The sequence below is a fragment of the Anarhichas minor genome, unplaced genomic scaffold (genome assembly GCF_050575085.1).
Source record: "Anarhichas minor isolate MPS153535 unplaced genomic scaffold, ASM5057508v1 ptg000129l, whole genome shotgun sequence".
Classification (NCBI taxonomy): Eukaryota; Metazoa; Chordata; class Actinopteri; order Perciformes; family Anarhichadidae; genus Anarhichas; species Anarhichas minor.
In genome coordinates this window covers 278324-302689 of record NW_027466575.1, presented here as the reverse complement: position 1 = coordinate 302689, position 24366 = coordinate 278324, and the positions used below count along the sequence as shown (strand labels likewise).

At 42.1% G+C, this 24366-nt stretch overlaps 1 protein-coding gene across 1 annotated transcript in view; it reads right to left on the bottom strand.

The window, feature by feature from the left end:
* The window catches only part of fbxl19 (F-box and leucine rich repeat protein 19), a 37064-nt gene that overhangs the window by 4898 nt on the left and 7800 nt on the right, over nt 1-24366 (bottom strand). The window contains 9 exon segments of the mRNA XM_076083384.1: nt 877-1040; nt 1137-1288; nt 1290-1556; nt 1558-2361; nt 2499-2531; nt 2725-2910; nt 3604-3690; nt 3912-4055; nt 8589-8777. Coding sequence (XP_075939499.1) covers nt 877-1040; nt 1137-1288; nt 1290-1556; nt 1558-2361; nt 2499-2531; nt 2725-2910; nt 3604-3690; nt 3912-4055; nt 8589-8762 — 2011 coding nt within the window. The 5' untranslated portion in view covers nt 8763-8777.

Sequence of the window (24366 nt, the reverse complement as noted above, 5' to 3'; positions counted from 1 at the left end):
CAGACAGGGAGGAGAGAGACAGACAGACAGGGAGGAGAGACAGACAGACAGAGAGGAGAGACAGACAGACAGAGAGGAGAGACAGACAGACAGAGAGGAGAGACAGACAGACAGAGAGGAGAGACAGACAGACAGGGAGGAGAGACAGACAGACAGGGAGGAGAGACAGACAGACAGACAGACAGACAGACAGACAGGGAGGAGAGAGACAGACAGACAGACAGGGAGGAGAGACAAACAGACAGACAGGGAGGAGAGACAGACAGGGAGGAGAGACAGACAGGAAGGAGAGACAGACAGACAGGGAGGAGAGACAGACAGACAGACAGGAAGGAGAGACAGACAGACAGACAGGGAGGAGAGACAGACAGACAGGGAGGAGAGACAGACAGACAGGGAGGAGAGACAGACAGACAGACAGGGAGGAGAGACAGACAGACAGACAGGGAGGAGAGACAGACAGATAGACAGACAGGAGAGACAGACAGATAGACAGACAGGGAGGAGAGAGACAGACAGACAGGGAGGAGAGACAGACAGACAGGGAGGAGAGACAGACAGACAGGGAGGAGAGACAGACAGACAGGGAGGAGAGACAGACAGACAGGGAGGAGAGACAGACAGACAGGGAGGAGAGACAGACAGACAGGGAGGAGAGAGACAGACAGACAGACAGACAGACAGACAGGGAGGAGAGACAGACAGACAGACAGGGAGGAGAGACAGACAGACAGGGAGGAAGAGAGACAGACAGACAGACGGAGGGAGGGGAGACAGACAGACAGACAGGGAGGAAGACAGACAGACAGGGAGGAGACAAAGAGACAGACAGACAGACAGACAGACAGACAGACAGACAGACAGACATGGAGTCACCTGGTAAGCGGTTGATGAGCCACATGAGCTGTTTCTTGGAGATGTTGGTATAACCCAGGTTCAGGGAGACGGGCTGCCGGCGGATGATACCACTCAGCATGGGGGGGGTGATGGAGCGCTGCCGGCTCAGATCGATCTGAGTCCACAACCGTTTATCACAACACCTGAAGAAGAAACAAGACGAGACACTGACATGTGGTCTGTTGAAGATGTGAGGTCACTGTGAGGTCTCACTATGAGGTCACTGTGAGGTCACTCACCAGCGGCTCCAGGTGCGACACACCCTCATGCAGACACACAGCTCTCTCTGGCTCAGGTGAGTGAAGACTCTGAGCCAGACGTCACGCGTCATGATGTGGGAGGAGCCAGAGTCCAGCGGCAGGCAGCTGGGCTCGGGGCAGGTGGGGGGGGGGTCGCACCAGGTGCCTCTCCATCTGAACGGGTCGGGGGGGCGAGGGGACGGCGGGGGGGCTGCGCTTCATCATCTGAGAGCGCGGGGCGAGGCGGGACGCCTGGGAGCAGGGGGATGCCGCCATTGATGACATCATCAGGCTTCCCCCCCCCCCTCCTCCCCCGTTAGAGGAGGAGGTGTTTCTGGACGTCTGGTTCTTACTGTTGCTGCGGATCTTGTTGCCACGGGTCCCGCCGCCTTTGGCCCCGCCCCCTCCCCCCCCCCCCACTGTGTCTGTGATTGGTCAGAACTCCGCTGGCGTTCTCCTTCTCCCCCCCCTCCCTTCCCCCTCCCGCCCCTCCTCGTGTCCTCCCGTTTCGAGCCTCCGTCCCGTTGCTGCGCTGCTTCCCCGTGAAGCCGTCGTGCTGCGAGGACGGAGGCATCTGATTGGAGGAGAGGGGTGAGTTCTTCCTGGTCCTGTCAGAGGTGGGCGTGTCCTCCTCTCCATCCAGTAGGCCTCCTTTACGTCCTCGTGGAGGTAGCCCCGCCTCTCCTCCTGTAGCTCCACCCCCTCTCCGTCGAGCCTTCTCCTCCCCCCCCTGCTCTCCCTCCCGTAGCTCCTCCTCCCCCCTCCCCCCCTCCCCCTCTGAGTCCTCGCTGGCGCTGAAGCCCAGCTCAGCCAGACGTCTCTCCCTCTCCCTCTCTCTCTCCCTCTCACATCGACTCCTCTCTCGCTCCGTCCGCCCCCCCCCACCACTGCCGTAGATGACGGGAGGAGGCGGGGCAGGGGAGGAGGAGGAAGGGGAGGAGCCTCCTCCCGCCTCCCCCCCCCTGAGGGAGTCGTCTGAGTCTGACTCCGAGTCTGACTCTGAGCTGGAGGAGGAGGAGGAGGACGACTCTGGCCGTCGCTCCAGAAGACACATCCTCTTGAAGCGCTCCAGTTTCTCCCTGTGGTGGGAGCGCTGGTCTGCACTGGACGTCCCTCCTCCTCCAGGCTGAGAAGAAGATGAGGAGGAGGAGCCCTGTAGTCCTCCTGCTCCTCCTCCAACTGAGGAGGTGGGACCGTTGGACTCCACCGCCTCCTGTTTGGGTTTCTGATGAGAGAACGAAACAATAAAATCATTAAGTCTTCTCTTCATTGTAATAATACTAATAATTTATGTTATTCATGATAACAATATCATTGATAACAATAATGACCATAACAACAATAACAACAACTTCTTCGTGCCTTTTTGAGGCGTTTTTCATGGGCTCCCTTCATCTGAGAGAGAGACAGGAAGAGGAGACAGACAGTGAGACACAGAGCAGGAGACGGGTTTAACGTGATAAAGATGAAGCTTTATTACATTATTGTGCTTCATCGTGTCATAAATCCTTTACGAGACAGACTCAGTGAGTCATCTCGTTAAATAACTACGTCATAATGATCTGCTCTGTGATTGGTTTACACTCACCTTCTTCTTGGGTCCGCTGTCCTGAGGAAGCTCCTTCTCCTTCTTCCTCTTGTGTCCCCCCTCCGCCCTCCCCCCCTCCTCCAGGGAGGGAGGGGCTTTCTTTTTAGGGGGAGGGTCATCAGTGAGCTTCCATCGACCCACCTCCCCGTTATCCAGCTTCCTCTTCCCTAGACCGTCCGCCTGGTCCTGGACACACAAATGAGGCAGCGTTAAAACAGACCGGTACAGACCGCCACGGACTATTACAGACCATAACGGACCAGTACAGACCGCTACAGACCCGTTCCCCAGCTTCTCTACAGCTATGGGAACTTTATTTGATATAAAAGCTGCAACACACTCGTCAGTCTTTAATCTGAACAGTAACTGTTGGCCCAAACCAGTAGACCACCAAACACAAAAGAAATGTGTTAACTCACAAACAAGTTTGATAAAGTTGTAAATTTACAATCATTTAACTTTTTCTTGTTAAATTACAATGATTTAATGATTATGATTTAATGCTCTTTCATTATTATTCATTTGAAGTAACCCTCTATCGTAACCCGAGCTCTACGGTGTATCTGTACAAACCACAAACAATAACGACGCTGCCGTATTTACGCCTAGATGACTTATTTTGACTGTTAATGGAGTAGCTACGTTAGCTTAGCATAGCACTGACCGATCCAAACATTGTAACAGCTGTTTGCTTGTCGTCTTACAGACAAACCTGAAGAAACATGAGTTCAGACTGTTTACAAAGCAACGTCAGCTTCCTTTTGATCGAGTAAAGTTTGTTGTTGGTTCATCCCGTCGTACAGACATGAACCCAGACAGGACAGCCTATCAGAGGCATCCAAACCCAGTCTGACATGAACTGGTCTGGACTCTTCTTACCTTACTGGTTTTGCCCTCCTTGTGGCACTTTGGACACTCCCAACAGTTTGGGATCTCATCGTTGATGATTCCTTCAGCTTTGCCCATCTGAGGAGACACAAACAGTCTTCAACAAAGTAGTAATAACAACAATAACAACAATAACATGCCTTAAAGATCTCTTCTGGATTCTTTTCTCTCCAACTGTGAGGTTGGAGAACTTTAACGCGTTATAACCGGGCTCTTATTTTGGCAGTCTGACGATGGTTCCTCATACAAACCTTTAAACTCAGAGACAATATTGATCACGTATCGATGACGTCACTCACCTTCAGACAGCTCGGGTGGATGATCTCGTTACAGATGGTGCACTCCATCAGAGAGAGGCTGAACTTCTCCTCCTCAGAGTCCACCGTGTCCTCTTTACCCGCCTCACCACACGAAAAACACACCGCCGTGTGAGGCAGCACCGGCTGGAGAGGGAGAGACAGACAGGTGGGTCAGACAGATACCTGTGTGTGTGTGTGTGTGTGTGCGTATATATATATACACACACACACACACATACATATACATATGCATATGTATATACATATACATATACATATGTATATACATATGCATATGTATATACATATACATATACATATGTATATACATATGCATATGTATATACATATACATATGTATATACATATGCATATGTATATACATATACATATACATATGTATATACATATGCATATGTATATACATATACATATACATATGTATATACATATGCATATGTATATACATATACATATACATATATACATATACATATGTATATACATATGCATATGTATATACATATACATATACATATATACATATACATATACATATGTATATACATATGCATATGTATATACATATACATATGTATATACATATGCATATGTATATACATATACATATGTATATACATATGCATATGTATATACATATACATATACGTATATACATATGCATATGTATATACATATACATATACGTATATACATATACATATATACGTATATACATATATACATATATACACATACATATATACATATATACATATACGTATATACATATATACACATATACATATACATATATACATATACGTATATACATATATACACATATACATATACATATATACATATACGTATACATATATACACATACATATATACATATATACATATACGTATATACATATATACACATATACATATACATATATACATATACGTATACATATATACGTATATACACATATACATATACATATACGTATATACACATATACATATACACATATACGTATATACATATACGTATACATATATACGTATATACGTATATACACATACATATATACATATACGTATATACGTATATACACATACATATATACATATACGTATATACATATACGTATACATATACATATGTATATACATATACATATACATATGTACATATGTATATATGTATGTACATATGTATATATGTATGTACATATGTATATATGTATGTACATATGTATATATGTATGTACATATGTACATATGTACATATGTACATATGTATATATGTATGTACATATGTACATATGTACATATGTACATATGTATATACATACGTACGTATGTACATATGTATATACATACGTATATATGTATGTACATACGTACGTATATACGTACGTATATACATATGTACATACGTACGTATATACGTACGTATATACGTACGTATATACATACGTATATACATATGTACATACGTACGTATATACGTACGTATGTACGTACGTATATACGTACGTATATACGTACGTATATACGTACGTATATACGTACGTATATACGTATGTACGTACGTATATACGTACGTATGTACGTATATACGTACGTATATACGTACGTATATACGTACGTATATACGTACGTATATACGTATATACGTACGTATATACGTATATACGTACGTATATACGTATATACGTACGTATATACGTATATACGTACGTATATACGTACGTATATACGTACGTATATACGTACATACGTACGTATATACGTATATATACGTACGTATATACGTACATACGTACGTATATACGTATATATACGTACGTATATACGTACATACGTACGTATATACGTATATATACGTACGTATATACGTACATACGTACGTATATACGTATATATACGTACGTATATACGTACATACGTACGTATATACGTATATATACGTACGTATATACGTACATACGTACGTATATACGTACGTATATACGTACGTATATACGTACATACGTACGTATATACGTACGTATATACGTACGTATATACGTACATACGTACGTATATACGTACGTATATACGTATATACGTACGTATATACGTATATATACGTACGTATATACGTATATACGTACGTATATACGTATATATACGTACGTATATACGTATATACGTACGTATATACGTATATATACGTACGTATATACGTATATACGTACGTATATACGTATATATACGTACGTATATACGTATATATACGTACGTATATACGTATATACGTACGTATATACGTATATATACGTATATATACGTACGTATATACGTACATACGTACGTATATACGTATATATACGTACGTATATACGTATATATACGTACGTATATACGTATATACGTACGTATATACGTATATATACGTATATATACGTACGTATATACGTACATACGTACGTATATACGTACGTATATACGTATATACGTATATATACGTACGTATATACGTACATACGTACGTATATACGTACGTATATACGTATATATACGTACGTATATACGTACATACGTACGTATATACGTACGTATATACGTATATATACGTACGTATATACGTACATACGTACGTATATACGTACGTATATACGTATATATACGTACGTATATACGTACATACGTACGTATATACGTACGTATATACGTACATACGTACGTATATACGTACGTATATACGTATATATACGTACGTATATACGTATATACGTACGTATATACGTATATACGTACGTATATACGTATATACGTACGTATATACGTACGTATATACGTATATACGTACGTATATACGTACGTATGTATATACGTACGTATATACGTACGTATATACATACGTACGTATATACGTACGTATATACATACGTACGTATATACGTACGTATATACATACGTACGTATATACGTACGTATATACGTACGTATATACATACGTATATACGTATATACATACGTATATACATACGTACATACGTATATACATACGTACGTACGTATATACATACGTATATACGTATATACATACGTATATACATACGTACATACGTATATACATACGTACATACGTATATACATACGTACATACGTATATACGTATATACATACGTACATACGTATATACGTATGTACATACGTATATACGTATGTACATACGTATATACGTATATACATACGTATATACGTATATACGTATGTACGTATGTACATACGTATATACGTATATACATACGTATATACGTATATACGTATGTACGTATGTATATACGTATGTATATACGTATATACATACGTATATACATACGTATATACATACGTACATACGTATATACGTATATACATACGTATATACATACGTACATACGTATATACGTATATACATACGTATATACGTATATACATACGTATATACATACATACATACGTATATACATACGTACATACGTATATACGTATATACATACGTATATACGTATATACATACGTATATACATACGTACATACGTATATACGTATATACATACGTATATACGTATATACATACGTATATACGTATATACATACGTATATACATACATACATACATACATACGTATATACATACGTATATACATACGTATATACATACATATATACATACGTATATACATACGTATATACATACATACGTATATAGATACATACGTATATACATACGTATATACGTATATACGTATATACATACGTATATACATATGTATATACATATGTATATACGTATATACATACGTATATACATATGTATATACGTATATACATACGTATATACATATATACGTATATACATATATACATATGTATATATGTATATACATATACACATGTATATATGTATATACATATACATATATACATATATACATATATACATATACACATATACACATACATATACGTATATGTATATACGTATATGTATATACATATGTATATGTATATACATATGTATATATGTATATGTATGTATATATGTATATGTATATACATATGTATATACATATACATATACATATATACATATGTATATACATATACATATACATATATACATATGTATATACATATACATATACATATATACATATGTATATACATATACATATATACATATGTATATACATATACATATATACATATGTATATACATATACATATATACATACATATACATATACATATGTATATACATATACATATATACATACATATACATATATACATACATATACATATATACATATGTATATACATATACATATATACATACATATACATATATACATATATACATATATACATATATACATACATATACATATATACATACATATACATATATACATACATATACATATATACATACATATACATATATACATACATATACATATATACATACATATACATATATACATATGTATACGCGCACGCGCACACGCGCACGCACACGCGTACGCGCGCACGCATGGATCTCATTTGCGCTCTCAGATTTTGACAGTGATTTGCCTTCATACATTGATGTATACATATATGTATGTATGTATGTATGTATGTGTGTCTCTCTCTCTCTCTCACCGCCGTGCACTGTCTCAGGAGACAGGACTGCTTCATGCGTCCTGGTCCTCCGAACTTCTTCATGTCCTTACAGAAGTGACACTCTCCACACTCCGTCCTCATGCAGGCCTGACAGCGCCGGCACCGAGTCCTCCTGCGCCTCGCCCCCCCGCCCAGCGCCTTACTGCCCGACATCCCCGAACAAGTCAGCTTGAGATAAAACACACATATATACACAAGTGTTAATGTGAGGCTTGGTCTCATCTTTCATTTCTACTTCTGAAACACATCATGAAGTCTGCTCTTTAATAGCGAGAGTTTCTAAAATAAAGATGGAGCCTGAATGAGATCTGGCTCCTCTCACCATCGTCATCATGGAATCATGATACCATTGTTACAGTAGTACCATGGTACGGTAATCATGATACCATTGTTACAGTAGTATCATGATACTATTGTTACAGTAGTATCATGATACTATTGTTACAGTAGTACCATGATACTATTGTTACAGTAGTACCATGATACTATTGTTACAGTAGTACCATGATACTATTGTTACAGTAGTACCATGATACTATTGTTACAGTAGTACCATGATACTATTGTTACAGTAGTACATGATACTATTGTTACAGTAGTACCATGATACTATTGTTACAGTAGTATCATGACACTATTGTTACAGTAGTACCATGACACTATTGTTACAGTAGTACCATGATACTATTGTTACAGTAGTATCATGACACTATTGTTACAGTAGTATCATGACACTATTGTTACAGTAGTACCATGGTACAGTAGTACCATGATACTATTGTTACAGTAGTACCATGATACTATTGTTACAGTAGTACCATGATACTATTGTTACAGTAGTACCATGATACTATTGTTACAGTAGTATCATGATACTATTGTTACAGTAGTACCATGATACTATTGTTACAGTTGTATCATGATACTATTGTTACAGTAGTACCATGATACTATTGTTACAGTAGTATCATGGTACTATTGTTACAGTAGTATCATGGTACTATTGTTACAGTTGTATCATGATACTATTGTTACAGTAGTATCATGACACTATTGTTACAGTAGTACCATGGTACGGTAATCATGATACTATTGTTACAGTAGTATCATGATACTATTGTTACAGTAGTACCATGATACTATTGTTAGAGTAGTACCATGGTCATCGTGGTATCAGTGGCGGCTGGTGGAACATGTTCTGGGTAGGGCTGAGCCACATCCAATCAATTTCAGCAAACATCCCAGAATGATTTAATGCAAACAAATTAAGGTATCAAACACGTATTACTACTTTGCATGTAAATATTTAACATTTATACTAACACGGAAAAAAAAACAGGAACACTTAATAACACCATGACAAACACGTCAGGACATCGTATTTTTGTCACCCTCACAGGCAATTCAGTACAATATATATTACACACTCACCGGCCACTTTATTAGGCACACTTGCTTGTTAACACAAATAGCTAATCAGCCAATCACATGGCAGCATCTCAATGCCTTTAGGCCTCTAGACGTGGTGAAGACGAGCATCAGGATGAGGACGAAAGAGGATTTAAGTGACTTTGAACGTGGCATGGTTGTTGGTGCCAGACGGGCTGGTCTGAGTATTTCAAACTGCTGATCTACTGGGATTTTCACCCACAACCATCTCTAGGGTTCACAGAGAACGGTCCTAAAGAGAAGATGTCCAGTGAGCGGCAGGTGTGTGGACCAAGATGCCTCGTTGGTGTCAGAGGTCAGAGGAGAATGGGCAGAGTGGATGGAGATGATAGAAAAGCAACAGTAACTCAAATAACCACTCGTTACTACCAAGGTCTGCAGAACGCATCTCTGAACGCACAACACGTGGAACCTTGAAGCAGACGGGCTACAGCAGCAGAGACCACTGATGCTACTTCCAGCAGGATAGTGCAGCATGTCACAAAGCTCAGATCATCTCAAACTGAACATGACGATGAGTTCACTGTACTCCAACGGCTCCACAGTCACCACATCTCAATCCAACAGAGCAGCTTTGGGATGTGGTGGAACGGGAGCTTCTCATCATGGATGTGATGCTATCGTGTCAACATGTGTGAGGAACGTTTCCAACACCTTGTTGAATCTCTGCTACCAACAATTAAGGCAGTTCTGAAGGCAAAAGGGTCCAACCCGGTACTAGCAAATGTTTCTGTGTCAGCAGTGTTTGCATTACTGTAACACATGTTCTTTCTTATCTTAGGTAAATGTCCATAGTCCATATGTGCTGGCTAACTCAACATTGATGTGCACGCTGTCTCCAGCTAGCTGGACGGGACAAAGTGCGTCTCTCTGACGTGTATTAAAAGCTCCCCTCAACACCGAGAAGGTGGTCAGACTTCCTTGATCCTCCCGGGTGAAGGAACTCTGTCCCATTCCAGCTGAATAGTATCCTGTGACTCTGTTTGTACTCTTTGGCTCATGTTTGATGACTTGTACACTCTTGATAATTATTCTATATCTTATCCTGTAATAAATACTTAAAGACAGAGAGCTTAAGATACTTTTGATTTGTCACAAGGAAATGCATTCATGTCCACCACAAACTTGGCGACGAGGATGGGATGGACGTGTGATCTAGACTCTGTCGGACGGACAGAAGGCCATACGATAGATGATTCCTCCCTGAGGGTGAGAAGCTGCCGTCCAGCGGAGCCCGGATTGCCGATCCAATCCAGTTGAAGAAAGAACGGAAACCACGCGGTGAGAGATCTAAATTATTTTAAGGCAGACAGAGTCATAGCTAAAGGGTTAATAGGCCTACCTCACAACTATTGAGAGTTGTTGACAGACGTGTCATGGTTATTTCTGTGGTACTTTTTCCCCTGTTTTGTATGCATCCGGTGAATCCTGGTAATTCATTGGTGCACCTCCAGTTTAATGCAGTAGACAGATAACTAGAGAATCAGCAACGGTCACTGATGTCCCATTAGTTATTCATGTGTTATTTTTCACGAGTTGTATGCTTCCGGTGAATCCTGAAAATTCCTTGACGCACACTCCAGTTTAATAGACAGATAACCAGAGAATGGGCAGCGGTCAGAGTAAAGGGGAGACTGGTGCAAACCATGATACTAGTATCCTGCATCCTTGTGTAAATTTATGTCAGAACATTATCCTGGCAGTTTAAATCAAATGCAAAAATGGGTTGATTTGGAGTTTCCTTCAAATGGAAGTTTAAGTGAGAATCAATTAACAGTAGGGCTGCACGGTTATGGCCAAAATCATAATCACGATTATTTTGATCAATATTGAGATCGCGATTATTTATCACGATTATTCATTAATTTTAGGGACATCTTTTTATTGCACTTTCACATTTAAATGAACAAGAACACTGCTTCCACTTCCATTGTTGTGCTACATTCTGGCTAATGTACAAATCTTTGCATCAGACTGGTCCTGATCACAGTGCATCTCGTAGAAGGAAAATATAAATAAAATAGTATCAACACTTTTTACCCAAAATTAAATCAACAGAGCACTGCTTTCACTTCCATGTTGTGCTACATTCTGGCTAATGTACACGTCTTTGCATCAAAATAAAACTTATACGGTTCTTATTCACCTGAAGCAAAATATAAATAAAATCGTAGTCGCAAAATACTCGACAGCTGTGACATCCCTTTGTATTCCCCCCCAGACATTTTTCATAAAGTGCAGGTAATGCCTGTTTGGCGAAATAATTGCGTGAGGGGATCACGTATCTCTTGTCTAGTGTCTTGACCATTTTTCTGAAGCCTTCATTGCTCACAGTATTTATTGGACACGTGTCTTTGGCCAAATGAAATGCGATTGCATCCGTTATTCCAGCGTGTCTTTGGGAGGTGGATGATACGCTGTCGCGCTGTGCAGGGTCGCTGTTATGGGTTTCTGGGTTGACGTTGGACATGGACGGAGATTCAGTGAGGTAACGTTAGCTTTGGCCTTCATGCATTCGTCGTACTGTGGTTTGTGGTGATTTTTCAGGTGGTTGAACAAGTTAGTTGTATTGCTATGCGGCGCAGACACAACTCTAACGCACTCTGTCATATGATTTGTTCTTGGTTAACATCACTTGTCCTAAATCGGATGATGATCCTTTGAGGGGCTAGCAGCTATCTCCTCGCCTTCTGCTCCTGACATTTGATTTAGCTTTCACACGACACCCGTGACCGTCTGCTCTGTTTGTTGTCTGTCTCTCTACTCTTCTACTAATAGCGGAGTCTGCAGGGTGCGCGCATGACACCTCCCATCTCGTTCGCCCCCTGGTGGTTGACTGACTGTTAGTTGAGGAAGCGCTTGATTTGATATGTAGCAGAGCACGCATTTTAAACATCAATATCGCTGACGATCATGCTCATTTAATTGTGGCAGCCAAAATCGTGATCGCGATTAAAATTCTCTTAATTAACACATGAAGGTGCAACTGAGGAAGATGGAGAAGAGTGGTACAGCTCAGCATGCAGCCCTGTTCGAAAGGAGGCAGGAAAAGAATGTGATATTTAAGGCAGACTGGGAGGCATTTAAAATGTGGAGATGTGAGTCAGAGTGAAGGGAGAGACAGATTGAAAGCATTTAATTCACTAAAGTCCGAAGAGCCTACAAAGGGTGCTAAAATGTGTCAACCAAAGCCTCTTTATCCTTGTCTATCTGAGATACTGAGGAGATCGGTGGACCCGGATCTAGACTCCTCCCCTCCCATTGCTCCTCCAGCCTATGCTACCCAGCAGTCTCCCCAGCCAGGTCCAGCACACACACCCCCTCCTTCGCCCGACGACAATCCAGAAAGACAGCAGCCAGATTCAACCACCGACACCAGCAAGATGACCTTCTCACCTTGTATGACCCGCAAAGAGGCTCAACGAAGGTTGGCCATGACCAGAGGCCTGGTGGAGGCTTCGTCTGATCCTGAGACCACCATGCCAATGGTAGAAGTGGCAGGGGCACAAGGCCCGATGCTGGTTTTCAGACCCTGGTCAGATGCAGATGTGGCTGAAGCAATGAGCCACGTCTGCAATCCTAAGGACAATCTTGCCAAATGGGAGACTGAGAATGGGAGATATTATACAATTTGTCTGAGAATATCGTCCCACCATGTCCGATCTGCGGCATCTGATGAGTAAATTTCTGACAAATGGCTATCGCAAAGTTCAAGGTGTGTTCACCCCTGTAAGAATGATTTTCCGCCTGAGTGATCCAGATTATGAGCACGGTAACAATGTGAACTTTAGAAATGCCGTAGATGCTCTCATTACGACAGTAAAAGAAAACTTTCCCTTGAGACCGAACCTGTCCTCTATCACCTCTACGACACAAGGGCCACAAGAGACATGCAGTTCATTCCTGGCACGCCTGACTACAGTCCTTGACATTCACGGCGGCCTCAGCCGACCCAACCCAATGGGCACACAGCCCCTACAGCCGTACGAAGTCCATCTGAAAGAACATTCATAAGTAGAATGAGACCAGAACTTGCACAGATGGTGAAAAGATCCTGTGTAACCTGGAAACCGTGTCCACTTGCAGATATCCTACAGCACGCTGAACATGCTGAGGATGAGTTACACAGAAGAGATGGACGACAGAAGGAGAGCAGACAAACAAAACTGGAAGAGGCTCAGTTGACAATGAGGAGCAGAGGTCATGGCAGAAGTCGCACCAGAGGCAGATCAGAACCAACTCACAAAGGGTATGATCCAAATGTGTGTCACAACTGCGGAAGGCGGGGACATTGGCGAGCAGAGTGTCCAGAGCCTAAAAGGATGAGACCTGCCTTCCACACGTCGGACTGAAAGGGAGGGAGGGGTGGACCACCTTTACACAGAAAAGCAAGTAACGCACCCTACATCCAATCATATACAAACAGGAGCTAACGCTACTGCACACACACCCATCCTAAATTTCACCATGTATGTTAACACAGGATATAAGGAATTCCCACAATTAACATTGATGATTTCTAACCATCCTGTAACATTTTTAGTTGACTCGGGAGCTATAAGCTCAGTCTTAAGAACAGATGCCTTGCCCAAGCCTCCAAAGAAAAGTGGCAGAACACGTCTTACAGTGGGATCAAGCGGCGTTCCCACTTTTGAGAGTTGCTCAGTTCCACTAAGATGTGAGTTAGATGACCAAATGACAAAACACTCTTTTCTAGTGTCACAAAACTGCCCAGTAAATCTGATGGGGGGGAGATCTGATGTGTCATTTCAGCATTATGTTGTGCTCAACATCAGATGGCATCAAAGTGTTGAAAAAAGCTGAACTCCCATTTTTTCAGATGGTTAAGTATAGCCCAAACGCACTCATGTATGTATACGAGTGGAAACTAATGTTAGACCATGTAGCTCCGATTACTCGTGATCTTGTCACATTTGCACACACACACACACACAGTACTGCAGCAGAATATTACATGCATGAACAGTCATTACATTGTACATCTCATGTAAGCATAGGGCCAGACAGAAGGTCTGAGAAAGTATGGTATGATCCACAGGGGGACTCAGAGAGATTAGGTTTGAAGCATGTGTATTGGTCAGAGGGGCTGCTGCTGCGTCTGTGTGTCTCTCTCTCCCTCCCAGGAAAAGGTGTTCCTGGGGTCTACCCCACACATTTCATTGGCTAAACCATCACACTGGAAATGGCATGATCCTATCACATTTCAGACCGGGTGCGGAGGATCCAAAAGCTGAGTATAGCGCTAGTGGTAATGTAGTTCACACTGCATTGACCAGTACAGTAATTGTACACAGAACAGTAGAGCTCATTGAGGAACACACACACAACACACATTTTTGTATCCACAGATAGCAGCGGATCAAATTCCTGAGTTGTTTCAAGTTCACTATGGGCTGCATGATGTGGGGCTCATAAAAGGTGCTGCGCCATTGGTAGTGTGTCCTTAATCGAATTATAGGCCGTGCCTCAAACAATATCCACTCAAACAAGAAGCTATCGATGGTATAAGACCAGTATTCTAATCCCTATTAAAATCAGGTATAATTGTACCCTGCGAGGATTCCCCTGTGCGCACACCCATTTTCCCGGTAAAAAAAAGTTTGCGATAAAGGTCAGCCCACGGAATGGAGGTTTGTGCAGGATTTGCAAGCAGTAAATGCCGCTACTTATCAACGGGCACCGGAAGTGGCAAATCCACACACAATTTTGTCACTGGTTCCACCAGGCGCCACGCATTTTTCTGTTATTGATCTGGCTAATGCATTTTTCTCTGTTCACGTTCACCCAGATAGTCAAAGTTGGTTTGGCTTCTCTTTTAATGGGCGTGGCTATACATGGACCAGATGTCCAATGGGTTATCATCAAAGCCCAGGCGTGTTCCACAGAATGCTTAGCGAAAACCTTCAAAATTTGCAACTCCCCACGGGGTCGGCCCTTTTGAACTATGTGGATGATATGATGATTTGCAGCCCATCAAAGGAGGCTTGTAAAATTGACACAATAGCTCTACTTAAACATTTGGCAGAAAACGGACACAAGGCTAGCCTGCAAAAACTATCTGGGACATGTGATCACAGCAGAGGGTAAATCCCTCTCTCCCAAACGTATTGCGGCAATCCAATCAGTACCAAAACCAATTACAAAGAAACAAATGATGAGCTTTTTCGGAATGCCGTCATACTGTAGGCACTGGATCCCAAATTACTCAGAAAGAGAGGCACCCCTTTCGTCCATGGTCCATGGTAAAAGTCTTAGCGCACGTGACAACTGACTTGGACTACAGAAACCGAAAAGGCATTTGAGGACTTAAAGACTTCCTTATCACAGGCCCCGACCCTGGGCCTACCGAGACCCGACTTGCCATACACTCAGTTCATAGATCAAAAGGACTGTTACATGATGTCAGTTTTGTGTCAGCCTCATGGAGGGAAACTTAGGCCCGTCGTCTACTTCTCCTCAAAACTTGACCCTGTTGCCTCAGGTCTTCCCCTCTGTTTGCGAGCTGTGGCAGCAGCTGAGAAAGCCATATTAGCATCACGTGACATTGTGAGCTACTCTGACGTCACACTTATGGTTCCGCACGCTGTTTCCCATATTTTGCATGCCCAGAATATGAAGGCAAATCACTGTCAAAATCCGAGAGCGCAAATGAGATCCATGCGCTCGCGAAAATCAAACAGCCGCGCGCGTATTTTACTTTGACGAGCACTTTTACGCCACTCTCGCGCGAGCAAAATACAGGTTTTGTAAACTTTTCAGACTGTAGAGGCTGATGAAATACAAATTATGTCAATAGAGTTGTTAAATACAATAATTAAAAATGTGTTAAAGTCAAGTTGCTCAGATTGGTTTAAATTCACTCCATCATTCTATTACAGACGATGTGTGTTTGATACTCAAACCTCTTGTGACAAACAGCTCAAAGAAACTCTTTGATCTTAATTGATTAAAACATGATGTGATCATATTTAATCATACTGTTGTGTTTACAGAAGAGATATAATATAGTTGTATATAATATGAGCAACAATTTGGACCTGCTCAAAGATCTGGAGCCAAGATTAGGGACCACTGTTTGTATATTAACTGTTAAATCACTGACAAGTAATAAGTGGATGAAAAGGTATTCAGATCCTTCACTGCAGTAAACGTACTAACACCATACTGATGAAACAATAACCCACTACCAGTAAAATACCTGCATTTAAAACCTTAGTCAATGTTATTATCAGCAAAATGTATTGTAAGTGCAGAAAGTAAAAGTACCCGTGCAGTAAAATGTACATTATTTGCCCCTGACCTGTAGTGCAATCTGAAAATCTCCCCCGAACGTCTGCGTCAGAGTGATATCCGGTTTATCCAAAGACGAGGATTGTAACCAATTAGATGTAGAGATACAATGGAGACTGGTCACGGAGTGATGTAAAAGCGCTCGTCAAAGTACGCGCGGCTGTTTGACTTTCGCGCGCGCATGGATCTCATTTGCGCTCTCGGATTTTGACAGTGATTTGCCTTCATAGCAGAAGACTTCTCACCTCTCTGCTCAGAGATGGCTCAGATGTCATACAACATTGTTAGAATTGCCTAACTAATTACTGTGAAACGCTGCAATGTCCTTAACCCAGCTACGCTTCTTCCAACCGCAGATGATGGAGAGCCTCATGATTGTGTCGAAGTCTTGCAACAGACATGCACCCCGAGGCCTGATCTGTTGAACACACCTCTTCTCAATGCATATCTTGAGCTATATGTAGACGGCTCCGCCTCTCGCTCACCAAAAATGGGCAGTTGTCGTGTTGGATTTTCTGTGGTTACATCACACATCACACTTGTTAGCGGCAGGCTTCCTTCACACTTCTCAGCACAAGCAGCACTCACAGAAGCATGTAAAGTTGCAGAGGGTAAAACTGTTAACATACACTGATTCACGTTATGCATTTGGAGTAGTACATGACTTTGGATCTCTGTGGAAACAGAGGGTTTCTAACATCATCTGGCACACCTATTGCACATCACACCCTTGTTTCAGCTCTTTTGGATGCCATTTTGTTACCCAAAGCTGTTTCAGTTGTTAAATGTGAAGCTCACACCTCTTCTCTTGACCCTGTTTCTGTTGGGAACAGAGCAGCAGATGCTGCAGCAAAGATAACATCCTCATCTGGCTTCCTTTTCCCTCTCACTCAAATGCTCTCCATGCCAACTGACCTCAGTCCTTATGCTGATCGTCCCACACTTCAATCTCTCGCCAATGAACAGGAGCGCTCCTTGTGGAGATGCTCTGGTGCTACCGTTAAGGGCGGAGTTTGGACAGGCTCAGACAGTAAGCCTTGCTTGCCACGCGCCCTCTTCCATACTTATGCTAAGTTATCTCATGGAAGAGACCACGTGGGCAAAGGGGGAATGTGTACTGCTATAAATGCAAATTGGTACACCAGAGGGTTTTCAACTTTTGCTGCTGATTTTTGCAGAAAATGTGTCATTTGTGCAACAAATAATGCCTCTGGGGTGATAAAAGTACCACAACAAGGTCACCCCCTTCAGATAAACCTTTTGAACATTAAATGATGTATTTTAGGGGAAGAAATACTGCCTGGTGATAGTGTGGATGTCCAGCAAATGGGTAGAAGTTTTCCTCACTTCCAAACAGGACGCAGGAAAGGAACAGTGGCAAAGATTCTCCTGAGAGAGATTATTCCCCGCTGGGGAATACCTCAACTCATTAGCAGCGATAATGGTCCTCGATGAAATTTCACAATATTTAGGTTTTAACATCAGACATCTTTGTTCTTATCATCCGCAATCAGCCGGTGCAGTTGAACGAGAGAACCGCACCATTAAATCTAAACTGGCCAAGTGTTGTGAAGACACAGGTCTATCTTGGGTAAAAGCACTTTCACTGGTGCTTTTCCACATGCGCAAGCGTATCAGAAACAAACACGGTCTTAGCCCTTTTGAGATGGTGTTTGGAAGACCCCCCTGCACTGGGTTGGGTCCAGTAAAACTGGCTTAGACGACTGATCATTATGAAGATAGTATGCTAACCTCTCATTTTCACTCTCAGCACTTCACGCACTTCCATCACCAGCTACTGCAATCCAGCATCACCTGAAACCAGGAGACTGAGTGCTCATTAAGGATCACAGGAGAAAGCACTGGAAGCAGAGACGCTACACGGGCCCTTTCCAAGTACTCCTGACCACTGAGACGGTGGTGAAGGTGGAAGGGAAAGCAACTTGGATCCACGCTAGCCACTGCAAACGTATCCTGAATCCAGAAGGTGAAGGAGGACCTGCTAATGGTTCTATCTAAGAGGTTGAAGGGTGTGAAAGTGAGCTCCTCCCTCCACCAGTAAGCCAAGCTCCAACAATTGACATCTGGTGGTGATGGTAAGAGACTAGGTTGCTGTCCAACGATGGAAAGACCACGGAAATGGCACCCTTTTAGAATGCATGGTTGGGAGGACTTCCGGTTTAGCGAATAACGGAGTAGGCAGCTCGTCGGAAGGGCTCCGTCACTATTTTACATTTATTTGGCATTTGCTTTAATCATTACCCACCTGAAACTTGGAGAACCAGCTTCTAAAATCTATTCCTGCTACAGTGTACGCTGTATTCAGTTCAGCATGGGCAAACCCAACACAGCCAGAGGAGGTAAAAAACCCGAAAGCGAGAGCGAGGAAAGACATGATGGCGGCCTAGCATCAGACCTAGCTAGCGGCGACACCACACATGGCGGCGGCAATAACCCAGCGCTATCCCTCGCTGACATGCAGAAACTACTGGCCGGTATGGAGGAGCGAATAATCACAAATCTGACGGCACAAATTTCAGCCAACCACGCCACTATTACCAGACACGACCAGACAATTCAAGCCATTGAGACGTCAATAAACGATTTTCAGGGGAGAATAACTACACTGGAGACCATGGTCGGCAGCTTTATGAAGGAGAACGAACTACTGAAGTTTAAGGTCGACGACCTCGAGAACAGATCACGGAGGTGCAATATCCGTATTACGGGCATACCTGAGAGAGCGGAGGGCACCCGCCCAACTTCCTTCATTGAATCCTTCATAGGAGAATTATTCGGCGCCGACGCTTTTCCCCGTGGTTTAGCCGTGGACAGAGCGCACAGGGTGGCCATCCAGAGGAGACCGGACGGCGCACCTCGTCCCTTCATAGCCTGCATTCATCATTTCCAGACGAAGCAGCGTATAATGCAGCTGGCACGAGAGAAAGGTCCCCTGTCCTACAGGGGCGCGGGAATTCATATTTATGCCGACTACAGCGCTGAAGTGGCTAAAAAGAGAGCTACTTTTTCCCCTGTCAAATCCGCACTGAGGAAAGCAGGGTACCAATTCAGCCTGATCTTCCCGGCTAAGCTCTGAGTGATCTTCGATGGAACCAGGCACGAGTTTAACACTCCGAGTGAAGCGGCCGCCTTCCTGGAGAACAGTCAACCGGCAGTATGAGACCCCGTGGCAACCATAACAATGTCTGTGGAGACATTACCTTTTAGTAGCTTATGTTGGTTGGGCTAACCGGTGAGTGAATATTTTTGCTGGCTAAGATGACACGTTGTATAAATAGTAAACCTTATGAACAGTATATTACTAACTTGATCGTGCTCACATAATGCTGGACATCCATATACACTTCCCCCAACTTTACTAACCGAATTTCAAACTATATATTATATCCCCACTCTGGTTTAACATAGTCAATGCTACTTGTTCTTATTTTTTTTTGTTACTAATTACTTAAATGGGTATCTCATCTCCTCTTGTTAAATTCTAACTCCTGGATATACAGAACGGCTGTTTGTTGTGTTGGTCAATGTTTAGAAAATGGCTTTCAATGTACTGCTCCGTAGACTTTAAAAGAAGCGGATCTCAGGTTAAAATCCTCTTTGTTTTTGCCTTTATAATCATTCTTAAAGACAGAGTTTAAAGTGCATGATAGTGATATGCACAAAGTTTGTAATAGTACAACAGATAGGGTTAACAGGTCTAGGTGCACAGGAATGGAGCCTTTTATTCTTAATGTATTTTATTTATTTTTTCTTTCCTTTTTCTCTCTTTTTGTTTTGTTTTGTTCTTTGTTTCCCCCCCCCCCCCCCTGCCCTCCCTTCAGCGCTCTGTTGCTATATCCCTCTTCTTAAACTACTATGAGCGGTTGGTCCAGTAAGGTGACTAACGTCCCAACCAAGTTCATATCCTGGAATGTAAAAGGAGTCAATAACCCAGTTAAGAGACAACGGGTCATGTCTCACCTACAACAATTGACAGTAGACGTAGCATTCCTACAAGAAACCCACCTTTGTAACACCAACGTTGCTGGTCTCAAGCGAAATTGGGTTGGCCAGGTGTTCCATTCCAGATTTAATGCAAAGGCCAGAGGGACAGCCATATTGATTAATAAAAATACCTCTTTTCATCCCGAAGAGATTATTAGCGACCCAAATGGGAGATATGTTATTGTTTCTGGACAACTCTGGGCTAATCCTGTGATTTTGGTAAACGTGTATGCCCCCAACTGCGACGACAGTAATTTTTTTGAGAAGCTATTTCTTGCAATACCTAAGCTTGACAATGGATTGCTTATAAAAGGAGGTGATTTTAATCTGATGCTGGATGTCACCTTGGATAGGTCATCCCAGAAACCTCAGAACCTTTCAAAGTCAGCTGGAGTTGTGAACAATTTCATGCACAAGTGTGGCCTTTCAGATATTTGGAGGTTTAAGTTTCCCAACACCAGAGCTTACTCTTTTTTCTCAAATGTGCATCATACCTATACCCGCATAGACTATTTCTTACTTGATAATAGACTGCTGCCAAAGGTTAAGTCCTGCTCGTATAATAGTATTGTCATATCGGATCACAGTACCATTCTATTTGATTTAGACCTCCCAAACTGCCCATCCCCAAACAGAATTTGGAGACTCAACCCTCTCTTACTTACAGATGACAATTTTGTGAAGTTCATTTCAGCCCAAATACAATTCTTTCTAGAGACTAACTCCTCCCCAGAGATCTCGCAAGCTACATTATGGGAAACTCTTAAAGCATACCTCCGCGGGCAAATCATAGCCTATTCCTCTACCATCAAGAAACAGAAAAACTCCAAACTGACCGAAATTTCCCAACAGATCCTGGATGTGGACTCTAAATATGCTCATTCCCCGACTACAGATCTTTATGAGGAACGGTTAAGACTCCAAACTGAATTTAATCTTCTATCTACTGATGAGGCAACACGTCTAATCTTAAAATCCAGACATAATGTGTATGAATTTGGAGATAAATCTAGTAGACTACTGGCTATGCAAGCCCGCCAAGTGGCTACCACCCGTAATATCACAAAGATTCAATCAAACACAGGAGAAACGTTGATAGATCATAATGACATAAACAAAACCTTTTTACAATTCTATTCTAACCTTTACACCTCAGAACTTAGCAATGACCTCGGCCCCTCATGTGCCTTCTTTGATAATTTGACTATCCCTACCGTATCAGAGGAACAAATTTAGGTGGAGATATCTCAGTTGCTGAAATCATCATGGCCATACAATCTATGCAGAACAACAAGTCACCAGGCCCGGACGGGTTTACGACGGAATTTTATAAAAAGTTCTCCTATCAGCTGGCACCAACTCTTAAAGCAATGTTTAAAGAAGCACTCTCCTTGGGCATTCTTCCTATAACTCTGAGACAGGCCTCTATATCCTTACTGGCTAAGAAGGATAAAGATCCAGTATTCTGCTCATCTTATCGCCCTATCTCCCTACTTAATGTGGATTTTAAAGTGCTGTCTAAGGTCTTAGCTAAACGCCTGGAGAGTGTGATCCCAGATATTGTCTCACCTGATCAAACAGGATTTAGCCAAGGCCGACACTCCCACTCAAATTTACGAAAACTATTCAATGTTGTCCATTCGGCCCCCTTAACGTGCCCAGAGGTAGTGGTTTCTCTTGATGCAGAGAAGGCCTTTGACCGGGTCGAGTGGAAATACTTATTTGCTGCCCTCCAAAAATTTGGCTTCTCTGAGGAATTCATTGCCTGGATCAGATTACTGTATTCCTCTCCCCTAGCAGCTGTAATCTCTAACAATACTCAATCTGACTACTTCCCCCTTGGGCGGGGAACAAGACAAGGGTGTCCTCTTTCTCCTCTCTTGTTCGCACTAGCCATTGAGCCCCTGGCAGTGGCACTGCGACTCTAAGGACTTTAAGGGTATACCTCGGGGTGATTTAGAACTGAAGGTTTCTCTTTACGCGGATGATTTGCTGCTGTATGTCTCTGACCCATGTCTATCTCTTCCCTTTATTCTAGATATCCTGAATCGGTTTGGGAAAATATCAGGATATAAGCTAAATTTGCAAAAGAGTGAACTTTTCCCTCTAAACTCTGAAGCAGAGGCACTCCCTTCCAGCCTTTTCCCCTTTAAGATGGCATTAGGTACTTGGGGATCGAGGTCACGCGCTCCTTTCATTCTACTTTTAAAAATAACTATATTACCCTTTTGAATAAATGCAAACAGGATATGACTCGCTGGGCCTCGTTACCATTATCAGTAGTGGGTCGTGTTAACCTAATTAAAATGATAGTATTACCCACATTTTTATATCTCTTTCAAAATATTCCTATCCTGATTAAAAAATCTTTTTTTTTTAAATCTTGATAAAGATATAATTTCTTTCATATGGGGGACCAAACCTAGTCGGATTAGCAAGACTCAACTCCAAAGAACAAAGCGCGCAGGAGGCTTAGCTTTACCCAATTTTCTCTTTTACTATTGGGCATGCAATATCCAGAAGCTACTTCACTGGTTTGAAGACAGGCCAACTGTGGGAAAGGCGGACTGGGTACAAATAGAATTTTCCTCCTGCCGGCACCACCTCGGCTCAGTGGTCTGTGCAGCCCTGCCTCTTCTTAGCAATAACTTGAGTACAAACATAATAGTAAATCACACAATAAGAATATGGGCTCAGTGTAGGAGACATTTTGGGCTGCAAGGAGCCTCCACCCGCTCCATCAAATTTAATCATATGTTTATTCCCTCCTGTACAGATAACGCATTTACTCTATGGTTTGATAAAGGGATCAGATCAATCCATAATAATATACATAGAAGACACGTTTGCTTCATTTTCCCAATTATCACAAATCTATGATCTACCAAGGAACAATTTTTTCCGCTACTTGCAGATCAGGAGCTTCGTACGAAACACGTTTGACTCATTTCCGAACAAGCCCATGAAATCTCATGTTGACAACCTCCTAGAA